General features: G+C 33.7%; 1 protein-coding gene across 1 annotated transcript; it reads right to left on the bottom strand.

Moving 5' to 3' along the window:
- Positions 1–10,564: 10,564 nt before the first annotated feature.
- On the bottom strand, positions 10,565–11,053 carry LOC127831458 (short-chain collagen C4-like). The gene has a single exon (XM_052356441.1). The coding sequence runs from the start codon at positions 11,051–11,053 to the stop codon at positions 10,565–10,567; it is 489 nt and encodes a 162-aa protein (XP_052212401.1).
- Positions 11,054–13,070: the final 2,017 nt, after the last annotated feature.

The following is a 13,070-nucleotide window of genomic DNA, read 5'->3' as shown; positions in this document are numbered from 1 at the left end:
TATTTAAAAAACGGCTTTTTCAATTGGTAATGTATAGTTGCAGTAACTGCATTTTAATGGGTACACGATAGACAATCAAAAATAAGTGTAGTTTTCGACGCAATATGTTACGTATTAATTATGTAAACGGACAATGAACCAGATATAACAATCCTGCCTGATAATTCGTGGACATATTAATCTTGGAGAGCGGGACATACTTGTTATGAAATCTAAAACCTGTGGGGTCGTTTGTTCAATCCGTTGGAAAAACAATCTTCATTGGGGTTTTAAATGAATTCTGCGATTATGTAAGAACATTTGATGCCATAAGTTAAACAAGAAAATGAACTTTACTTCCATAAAAGTAAACCTTTTATTATCAGGAACCAGATATACAGACACGTATTATTTAATACAATGGAGACAATCATAAATACATTATATTGTAAATAGCTTATCTTATTCAATGCTGAAATGAACATTACTTGAACTAGTTGAAACTGGTTGAAATAAAATGTTCATTAATTTTCAATAATCACTTTTTTTTGGCGTTCCCAATGAGAATATATATAACGAATATAAATTTAAAACATCAAAAACGAATACTATATGTATGTGTATAATTTTATATTCTTATAACAACAAAGCATACGATTACATTCAATTGACCTATTGCGTTATGTAACTACAATTCTCAATTCTGGACAATACATAAAATACATAAAAAAAAACAGTATTGAACTGGAATACGGTTCACGATATTATATTATTATATAATTGTCAATGTTAATATATATATAAAAGTCGAAGTATAATACAGTTCTTAACGTCATTTTGAACGCGCCTAAGGTTTTAAATCTCGCACTCTCTCAGAGACATTGCCTTCACAATATCGCGTCTAGTGCCATAGAGATTGACCAAAACGCGGTAACGATGGATTAGCACTAGATGAGCGACCATCAAGCTGAATTATAGTTTTTCTCTGATACTGCGTTTGCTCGAGGATGTTGTTTAATTGTTTTACCTTTTTTAGCCACATGTTCAGTTGACATGGCAAATGACAACGCAAATAAGACATTTGCTGGAGTGTTTAATTATGTTTTATAGCAGCTTCCAATACACATGTTAGTATATTAAATCTGGAGAAAAGTCGTACCGACAGGTTATCTGAATTAATATTTAAGAAACGTATTAATATCAGAACGTTGAAAAGATATTAGTATAACTTTTTATCATATATGCAGGTGATGCCTCTTTGTATTAAATCGTGTTCATTTTGTTTTGAACGTTAGTATTTTTTCGAGGGGTTCGAGGGGTTTAAAGTAGATCAATTCTGACGGCAGCAAAGAGTGCACTTTTAAAAGCGCACGAAAAAACACACCCTACTGATCATAATAGACTGCGCAGGCACCGGGTAAAGCCCCGTATTGTTATGCGGCGAATAGATGAAACAATTGAATTATTAATTTCTTCGATGCATATTTTTCTTTCCGATAAATGATATACAAGCACTATCAAATATTTACGTGTTTTCTTCGTGAGGGTTTTTAATTAACATAAACAGTATATGCAGATACAATCGCATTGATGATAATATCTTCCGTTTCGTTGATATCATGTTTAATGCCGCCCTAATCGTCTTTAAATCGCAAATTTATTGAAAGAAGGGACTACTAAACATGTTATATACCAAGGCCAAAAAAGTTTATTTCGAATAAAATTGTCATACAATACAGGCGTTACCTGTTCCATATATAGTTTCCAAGAAATTTATTAAATAATTATCAGTATTAAGTCCATACAAGGCAGTTGCAGATTACACGTTGATTACATTGCTTTTAATATTGCTGGTAATTCATACTGAGATCATTGAATGAATATGTTACTTTGAAAAATAGCTTTATATATACTATGTGATTTGGTCTAATTACGACATGAACGACACGTCCAAATATATATAACAAATATATCCGTGAAAGTAATATATGCTTTTCGATAAATCATTTTGATATGATTTAGTAAAGAAATTTAACAATAAAACGAGACAGTCAGTAACTATAAGAATGATCAATTGAACAGATCAACCTAACAGTCTACACATGGTCGCTCGGCATGGATTCCACCTACAATGTTATTAAAATGTGCATTTTAGTTTAACATATCCCGAATTTCTACAAACGTTAACATTTTAATGGATCCAATGGAGAATCACTGGAATGAAACGATCTGCGAGTATGTGTTGATCCATATAAAAGGACAGTTTATACAGTTTCAATTGTTAGAATCAAATTAATGAATTTCGACCATAAAAAACGTTCTCTATTAACTGTCCCAATTTTAATTAAAGGGCAATTACAATTCATTCAAGCGGGACTACGTAAACATATGCACATTTTTCATGTATAGATATACTAAGTATAACTCTTCATCAAATTTAAACCTTTTTTTTGCTGAGGTCTCGAACGGAAACAAACACTATATTAGACACTTTCATATTTTAAACGAACCTAACGCCTTAGAAAACTATTGGAGTGCAGCAAATTTACGAAGTTCACTCTATTTGCATACTACTTATCTAATTGATACGTTTAACGAAAGCTTTAAAAAAAGGACTAATTACTAATAAAATGGCAATATCTCTCTTAAAGGTGAAACTACGCATGAATATACTTCTTTTTACCATTTGGTAACGCTTTATCTAAGGTTTCATTAAAGGAGGAACATTATTTACTGAGATTTCGCATGGTTATTAGGTATGTGGCGAACGTAAGAATGCACATACGGACCGAAGGACAACTGAAGACAAATATCGATTCAACGTTGTTTTTTTAAATAATTCTTATACAAGTTAGTGCATTCAATGTGCAAAAAATAGTATTTGCGTGGAATTTAATAATAGTTTGAAATGTAAGTGTTGAAAAATTTCCCAGAATATTGGTTTCAAAATATGTTTTTTTAAAAGTTACATATTTTAATAAAAAGTAATTGTACTACATATTTCGTAAAGACATAGGAACACGGACAATTTACTTAACTCACGGTCGATTCGTGTGTATGCATTTTGATGAACTAGAGAACAATTTTAAACTAGACACTTATAGCTTTTTTCATGTGTTTTGAAAAAACAACCAATAGGCTTTTTACTGGTGCAAACGTTCCACCAATCGGTGCAGAGCCACGTGTTTTCTCTCTGAAAACCCCGTTGGGTTTAATATGTGAGTGCTCTCTCTCAAACGATACCGCTGGATATGTATGCCTTTTTGACGAAGGAGTTGCATGATTATGTTCTCATCACAAAAGAGCAATTCCTATATGACTTTTGTAACGTATTCATCACGGTTGTCATCAGTAAGAGAAGAAAATGACTGTTTGCTTAAACCATATCGCATCATATGTCGGTTAACGGTTCGTTTGGACACCGCTGACACGCGTGCAATATCAATTATCTTAAAACCATTTTCAACAAGATTCTCCTGGACAGTCTGTGGTATGTTTAACTGTGGTGCTCCGCGTAGAGACGCGTCTTAACTCGGTTTAAAGCCTCCATGCTTGTTACATTCAATGTTACATTCAATCCTTAAACGCATCATGTTAGTTATATTAGAAATACCGAGCATTTCCTTTTCGTGCGCTGATAATTTGCTAACAATGTCTGGGGTAATTTTCTCACGTGCGAAAGCATTTTGTCATACACAAAAAATAAAAATGTTGCATGTATATATGGCGTTTTTTGTAAAAATCGAAGAAACTATGTGTTGTGAATAAATTAAATATTGGAACTGTTTATCTATAGTCGCCATAGTGAAAATAGTTTGAACATCTTAAGTGGGCGGGAGCGATCAATTGAGACCTTAGACTGCAATTAATTGTAATTATAACTTAAACTACACACAACCACAACAAACACCAATTACTGTTTATTTTCTAAACCATGAAAATAAAACAAACACACACATTAAACATGCATGTATCTTTAATTGCTCTAACACCAAGTGTGCCGGTAATAATCGATCATAGACACACACAATGATTGACCCCCATCAACGCCCCGTACAAGCGTCTTATTCACACACAGCTGATTAGAGCGTGCGTGCTTTGATTTATCGTTTGCCAAATGTAGAAAACATTTGATTCATAGCTTACACGCGCTTGTGAAATTTTCAAGCGTCGCGGCGATTTGATCGGAAAAAACAAGCGCAACGGCGAAATTAAGTTTGATGTCCAGGCACCAAGGGGCCGCTGTGTTAAAACCGTCTGGGTATATTTTCTACAAATAAAACATTTACATAATTCCAACATCTTGTCAGATTATTAGTGGTAATATCGATCCCGGAGAAGCCGAAAACCAACATGGTTTCCGTGCCCGGCGGTCTTGTGTAACCCAACTTGTGGGTTTTATCCATGACTTAGCTTCTACCATGCAGAGAGACCAGATGGATGTTGCCATCATGGATTTTAGCAAAGCCTTTGATGTTGTTCATCACGGTAAATTGCTGCTGAAACTAACCCATTATGGAATCACGGGCACTACACATTCTCGGAAATCGTAGTCAACAGGTTGATGTAGATGGGGCAACTTCCACCAAGGCCCCTGTAATTTCTGGTGTACCACAGGGCTCAGTTCTTGGACCTCTTCTGTTTCTGCTTTACATTAATGATCTACTTTCGTCTGTGAAGTCAAACGTCCGTCTATTTGCGGATGACTGTGTCATCAACAGATCCATAAAAACTTTGTCTAACACTATTCAGTTTCAGAAAGATCTAGACAGTCTATCAGTGTTGGGGCAGAAATGGAAGATTTCTTTTAACATACCAAAATGTCATATTATGCATGTTACGAGAAACCGTAAACCAGTAAAAACAGCTTACACTCTTCACAATCAACCTCTGTCTGTTGTAAACCAAGCATCATATCTTGGCGTTGAAGTAAGTTCAACTTTAAATTGGTCACCCCATGTAAATAAAATTAGTAATAAAGCAGAGTCAGAGGATTTTTAAAACGAAACATTCGTTGTTCTAAAATGGAAACTAAGGCAGCGGCATTTAACAGCATTGTTAGACCATTCTTGGAATATTGCTCTAGTATGTGGGACCCGTACCATCAGAAGGATATTGATAAAATTGAAAATGTTTAGCGTCAAGCCGCCAGATTTGTAACGAATAATTACAGCAAGACCCCGGCACAGTCACAAATTTAATTAGGGATTTGAATTGAAATACCTTGAAATCAAGAAGACAACAAGCTAGGCTCATTCTGTTCTATAAAATAGTATATAATCATGTTGACATCAATCCCCTACACTATCTCACTCCATACAATAGACACACACGCCAGCACCATCATATGGCATACCAAATACCACCAAGTACAGCTAATTATCACAAATTTTTATTCTTTCCAAGAACAGTTGTACAATGGAACACACTTCCATCTTATGTAGTCAGCGCTGATACGATCCCTGGATTTAAATCTGCGCTGTCTACATCAGTGTTCCATCCTTAGTTCACATGTTGTTTTTTTGCTTTTATTCTGTTTTTAACTCTACTAATATTCTCACCACATGCACAGCAGTATATGTATATATTTTAAGTCTTCAGGGCTAAAGGTGTTAGGTTTTGCACCTTTTTTTATCACTGTTGATAGGATTTTCCTGGTTGGATTGAGTAACTCGGGTAACCTATCAATCTATTTCTTGTTAAACCCCCCACGCATGGCCATTATGTATCAGTATAAGAAGAAGAAGAAATTGATTAAACAATCCCACAGCCCTTAGCATTAAGATTTCGGCTTCTCCGGGATCGATATTACCACTAATAATCTGACAAGATGTTGGAATTATATAAATGTTTTATTTGTAGAAAATATACCCAGACGGTTTTAACACAGCGGCCCCTTGGTGCCTGGACATCAAAATTAATTTCGCCGTTGCGCTTGTTTTTTTCGATCAAATCGCCGCGACGCTTGAAAATTTCACAAGCGCGTGTAAGCTATGAATCAAATGTTTTCTACATTTGGCAAACGATAAATCAAAGCACGCACGCTCTAATCAGCTGTGTGTAAATAAGACGCTTGTACGGGGCGTTGATGGGGGTCAATCATTGTGTTTGTCTATGATCGATTATTACCGGTACACTTGGTGTTAGAGCCATTAAAGGTACATGCATGTTTAATGTGTGTGTTTGTTTTATTTTCATGGTTTAGAAAATAAACAGTAATTGGTGTTTGTTGCGGTTGTGTTTAATTTAAGTTATAATTACAATTAATTGCAGTCAAAGGTCTCAATTGATCGCTCCTGCCCACTTAAGATGTTCAAACTATTTTCTCTATGGCGACTGTAGATAAACAGTTCCAATATTTAATTTATTCACAACACATAGTTTCTTCGATTTTTACAAAATACGCCATATATACATGCAACATTTTTAGTTTTTGTGTGTATGACAAAATGCTTTCGCACGTGAGAAAATTACCCCAGACATTGTTAGAAAATTATCAGCGCTCGAAAAGGAAATGCTCGGTATTTCTAATATAACTAACATGATGCGTTTAAGGATTGAATGTAACATTGAATGTAACAAGCAAGGAGGCTTTAAACCGACTTAAGACGCGTCTCTACGCGGAGCACCACAGTTAAACCAACCACAGACTGTCCAGGAGAATCTTGTTGAAAATGGTTTTAAGATAATTGATATTGCACGCGTGTCAGCGGTGTCCGAACGAACAGTTAACCGACAAATGATGCGATATGGTTTAAGCAAACAGTCATTTTCTTCTCTAACTGATGACATCCGTGATGAATACGTTGCAAATGTCATATAGGAATTGCTATTTTGTGATGAGAACATAATCATGCAACTCCTTCGTCAAAAAGGCATACATATCCAGGGGTATCGTTTGAGAGTGAGCATTCACATATTAAACCCAACGGGGTTTTCAGAGAGAAAACACGTGGCTCTGCACCGATTGGTGGAACATTTGCACCAGTAAAAAGCCTATTGGTTGTTTTTTTCAAAACACATGAAAAAAGCCATAAGTGTGTAGTTTAAAATTGTTCTCTAGTTCATCAAAATGCATACATACGAATCGACCGTGAGTTAAGTAAATTGTCCGTGTTCCTATGTCTTTACGAAATATGTAGTACAATAACTTTTTATTAAAATATGTAACTTATTATGTAAAATAATATTCTGGGAAATTTTTCAACACTTACATTTCAAACTATTATTAAATTCCACGCAAATAATAGTTTTCGCACATTGAATGCACTAACGTGTATAAGAATTATTTAAAAAAACACGTTGAATCGATATATGTCTTCAGTTGTCCTTCGGTCCGTATGTGCATTCTTACGTTCGCCACATACCTAATAACCATGCGAAATCTCAGTAAATAATGTTCCTCCTTTAATGAAACCTTAGATAAAGCGTTACCAAAGGGTAAAAAGAAGTATATTCATGCGTAGTTTCACCTTTAAGAGAGATATTGCCATTTTATTAGTAATTAGTCCTGTTTTTTAAAGCTTTCGTTAAACGTATCAATTAGATAAGTAGTATGCAAATAGAGTGAACTTCGTAAATTCGCTGCACTCCAATAGTTTTCTAAGGCGTTAGGTTCGTTTAAAATATGAAAGTGTGTTATAAAGTGTTTGTTTCCGTTCGAGACCTCAGCAAAAAAAGGTTTTAACTTGATGAAGAGTTATACTTAGTATATCTATATATGAAAAATGTGCATATTTTCACGTAGTCCCGCTTGAATGAATTGTAATTGCCCTTTAATTAAAATTGGGACAGTTAATAGAGAACGTTTTTATGGTCGAAATTCATTAACTTGATTCTAACAATTGAAACTGTATAAACTGTCCTTTTATATGGATCAACACATACTCGCAGATCGTTTCTTTCCAGTGATTCTCCATTGTATCCATTAAAATGTTTACGTTTGTAGATATTCGGGATATGTTAAACTAAAATGCACATTTTAATAACATTGTAGGTGGAATCCATGCCGAGCGACCATGTGTAGACTGTTAGGTTGATCTGTTCAGTTGATCATTCTTATAGTTACTGACTGTCTCGTTTTATTGTTAAATTTCTTTACTAAATCATATCAAAGAGATTTATCGAAAAGCATATATTACTTTCACGGATATATTTGTTTTATATATTTGGACGTGTCGTTCATGTCGTAATTAGACCAAATCACATAGTATATATAAAGCTATTTTTTCAAAGTAACATATTCATTCAATGATCTCAGTATGAATTACCAGCAATATTAAAAGCAATGTAATCAACGTGTAATCTGCAACTGCCTTGTATGGACTTAATACTGATAATTATTCAATACATTTCTTGGAAACTATATATGGAACAGGTAACGCCTGTATTGTATGACAATTTTATTCAAAATAAACTTTTTTGGCCTTGGTATATAACATGTTTAGTAGTCCCTTCTTTCAATAAACTTGCGATTTAAAGACGATTAAGGCGGCATTAAACATGATATCAACGAAACAGAAGATATTATCATCAATGCGATTGTATCTGCATATTCTGTTTATGTTAATTAAAAAACCTCACGAAGAAAACACGTAAATATTTGATAGTGCCTTTATATTATTTATCGGGAAGAAAAATATGCATTGACGAAATTAATAATTCAATTGTTTCATCTATTCGCCGCATAACAAAACGGGGCTTTACCCGGTGCCTGCGCAGTCTATTATGATCAGTAGGGTGTTTTTTTTTCGTGCGCTTTTAAAAGTGCACTCTTTGCTGCCGTCAGAATTGATCTACTTTAAACCCCTCGAACCCCTCGAAAACCTTAGGCGCGTTCAAAATGACGTTAAGAACTGTATTATACTTCGACTTTATTTTATATATATTAACATTGACAATTATATAATAATATAATATTGTGAACCGTATTCCAGTTCAATACTGTTTTTTTTATGTATTTTATGTATTGTCCAGAATTGAGAATTGTAGTTACATAATGCAATAGGTCAATTGAATGTTATCGTATGCTTTGTTGTTATAAGAATATAACATTATACACATACACATAGTATTCGTTTTTGATGTTTAAAGTTTATATTCGTTATATATATTCTCATTGGGAACGCCAAAAAAACGTGATTATTGAAAATTAATGAAAATTTTATTTCAACCAGTTTCAACTAGTTCAAGTAATGTTCATTTCAGCATTAAATAAGATAAGCTATTTATAATATAATGTATTTATGATTGTCTTTTCCTTTGTATTAAATATAACGTGTCTGTAAATCTGGTTCCTGATAATAAAAGATTTACTTTTATGGAAGTAAAGTTCATTTTCTTGTTTAACTTATGGCATCAAACGTTCTTACATAATCGCAGAATTCATTAAAAACCCCAATGAAGATTGTTTTTCCAACGGATTGAACAAACGACCCCACAGGTTTTAGATTTCATAACAAGTATGTCCCGTTCTCCAAGATTAATATGTCCACGAATGATCAGGCAGGATTGTTATATCTGGTTCATTGTCCGTTTACATAATTAATACGTAAGATATTGTGTCGAAAACAACACTTATTTTTGATTGTCTATCATGTACCCATTAAAATGCAGTTACTGCAACTATACATTACCAATTGAAAAAGCCTTATTTTAAATACTATTTAATACTGTATACTTTAATAATCTTAATACTTTTACACTGCTTGAACAATTTTAATATAAATCGCGAGTGCATCATATAGATAAGAGGAATGTCAATATATTATTTTGTTAAATTTTACGATAAGTGAACTTTGGACATTAGCTGTAAATTGGAAACGAAACAGTTCTATCACCAGTTCATTTTCGTATTCTAAGGGAAATGAAAACACAAACAAAAACTATGAATATATTTATTTACATTCATTAAAGTACAGTGATCAATTTACTGTAAAGTTATTTTGCAGAGGTCTCCTAGAAATTAATGCAGCATATTAAACCCAAATGCAGAAAAGCACATGAAAACAGCAACATTAAGAGCCGTGATACATTCCGGTTTTACGCTTGCTTACAACAAAATATTCCTTTTTTATGAGGAGCTTTGCAAACGATCCATTTTTTAATCCCCATTACCGCAGTCGATGTTGATCTAAGATATTTAAATAACACGAATACTTAATTGTAAAAGCATAAAGCATACGTCTTTTATATTTGTATTTGATTAAAAATTGTATAAGTAGTGCAAAGTTAATGTCAGCAAAGCAAGCATTACTTAAATATTAACAGACATTACTATTTGAAATCCAAGTAATTATTTATTGAACAATCAATGCATACTTTTAAAGAAAAATGACGATATATATTGAAATTGAAAACAAAAAGAAAGCGAACAAATGCAATATAAGCCGAGCTATTATCTCTGTCTATTTAATTAAATTGATGCGAAACTAAACGTACGGAATTTAGGCGTCATATGTACTTATTAAAATGTCAACAACAGTATTTTGGATTAGGTAAAATTAGAAAAATATATATATTCAAAGCAAGTTCGAAAATAAAGATCATTAAATATATGGTTGTATTGCATATATCATACTAACAGTTATGTGGATTTTGAACAAACGACACAGGCTAGTTCTGCTCCCTCGATATACGGAGGACATTTCAATGTACCACACCGACCTTCGACATTGAAGAACAGAGCGCCATTTAGATTAGCATAGCTGGAATGCAGCGCCTCGGCGTTTTTGTCCATGCGTACATATCCTTTTCCTTGAGACCCATGGTACTCCCCCATCAGGTATCCCTGGTACTCCTTGGTCCATCCGTTGTAGCACGATGTACGGACAGGTATCATCAATGTTGTCTTACCGCGAGCAAAACAAACAGAACACGGTACGTCATTCTCGTAGAGATCGCCTAAAGCTGGAGGATTGTGGCCTGTTTCGTACTCAGCCCCATACATCAGTGATCTATAATCATCATTGATTTGATTATATCTGTCATACTCAGGGTCGTTTGGGAGGCAAATGTATTCACCAGAGCCCGTGTGTTGATAATGACCACCGGCTGCTTGTCCGCTATATACCATTGTCGTAGTTGTCACGTTCGGACACGTTTTCATACCCCAGTGAACGTACGTTGACGCACTGCCTTGTGTCGGTGGATAGGGCGTAGATGCACCTGTAAGTAAAGTATTATAAATCATGTATTGCAATCCCATTACATTTATAATAAACTACAATAATAAATATGATTGTATGGTTATAAATACCATGTATTCGAACTCATATAAAACCAACTGACAGTGAAAATGGCAATGTCACCTTTAAACGTATTAAGAATGTCATAGATAAATAAACATGTTTTATTTTTTAGTCACGCATTAAAGTTTCGTAAGGATAAATTTACTGCGATTGCTGTATTTTGTGGGGTATTAGTTAGAAAAATATGTAATTATATGAAAAGATCATAGATGATTTAAAAAAGATACGGATTATGTCATTCATCCAATGTAAAATCGTTTAAAAGTAAGACTTTTCAAATGTTTGTTAAGTGTTTATGTTAATATCGAGTTGAAGAACGGCGACAATGCTTAAAGCCTTAATTTCATTAGGTCTCAATCAGGTAAGTATCTCGTTAACAATTGTTTATTTGAAAAGCGTTTTTTATAACATGAGCGTCGATTTTATAATAATATAGTTATTTAGGTGCTGTTGATGTCATATTTGGGCTTTTTGGTTTTGCAATAATAAAAGTACTTATGTTTTCAAACAGCCTAAAGTATAAATTACACACCAAACAGGTTTGAATACAAGCATGGTGTTCTAATAGCTGACGCTACCGCAAGGATGGCTGCTTTGGAAAGACAATTGCAATGTATTTATTTAGTTTTTTACAGGAACTACTTTTTGTTTCTGTTTTTCATATTCTACAAAGCTTAAGAGTTAATGCTTGTGTCTGAATGCACTCAAATGTGGTTTTCGAAATAATTATTATTATTATTATAGATCGTATGCGATATGCAAAATTTCAGTACGAATATTGACAACTTTATGGCTGTTTTGAAACATTAATACTCGTATTATTTCACAGCTCATCAAAAACATCCAAAGAACCTCAAAATAGCTCATAGAGCATAATATTTCGTCATGATGAAACTGACGTTAATAGTCACACAAAAACTATTTTTGTTTAAACAATTCTGAATTAGATAACGAGCCAGTTGAAACCTTCAGAAATTAGTGTAAGCCATGAATACCATTTTTGAACGCGATATTAGCATAGGAAATACACACACATTTATAAATTGTAACTTAAAAAAACACATTGGATTTATGACACAATCAGTGTCCTTATTTTAATATAATATATATGTATTCACATCAGATTATTTGTTACTAATATTTGTCTTATAGAACGCAACACTCGCAATTAATGTATTCATACAAAACGTATTTTGTGTATAAAAAATGAAAGAGTATTTGAAAAAAAATTAGGAAATGATGTTTTTAAAAATAACTTCTCGTCATCCATGACATGCTTCGTAGTTTTAAATGTCATATTGTACATTATTTTGTTTGTGTGTTTATAAATTTAAATGAATTGTGTTTATTACTGTGAAATCATATTATCATGGTTTGATATAATACATGTCATGGGACAACAATATATCATATAATTAATGTACTGTTCAGGTGCATCAACGCTCTCAACGCAACACAACGTATCTCGTCAACGTACGTTCACTGGGGCATGAAAACGTGTCCGAACGTGACCACTATGACGATGGTGTATTGCGGACAGGCAGTCGTCGGTAATTATTTCCATACTGGTTTAGGCCAATACATTTGTTTACCAAACGACCCAGAGTATGACAATTACAATTAAATCAATGATGGATATAGATCACTGCTGTATGGGGCTGAGTGCGAAACACACGAACAAATCCTCCAGCTTTGTGCGATCTTCACCTTAATGACGTACCATGTTCTGTTTGTCTTGCTTGCGGAAAGACAACCTTGAAGATACCTGGCTGTACATCGTGCTCAAGCGGCTGGACCAAGAATTACGAGGGGCGTTTAATGGGGGAGCATTATCAACATCAC

Source organism: Dreissena polymorpha, chromosome 5 (genome assembly GCF_020536995.1).
Source record: "Dreissena polymorpha isolate Duluth1 chromosome 5, UMN_Dpol_1.0, whole genome shotgun sequence".
NCBI lineage: Eukaryota > Metazoa > Mollusca > Bivalvia > Myida > Dreissenidae > Dreissena > Dreissena polymorpha.
This window is presented reverse-complemented; position numbering and strand designations above follow the sequence as displayed.

Bases quoted from the DNA above. Each gene is read 5' to 3' on its own strand.
- LOC127831458 (XM_052356441.1), bottom strand. From the start codon at position 11,053: ATGGTATATAGCGGACAAGCAGCCGGTGGTCATTATCAACACACGGGC.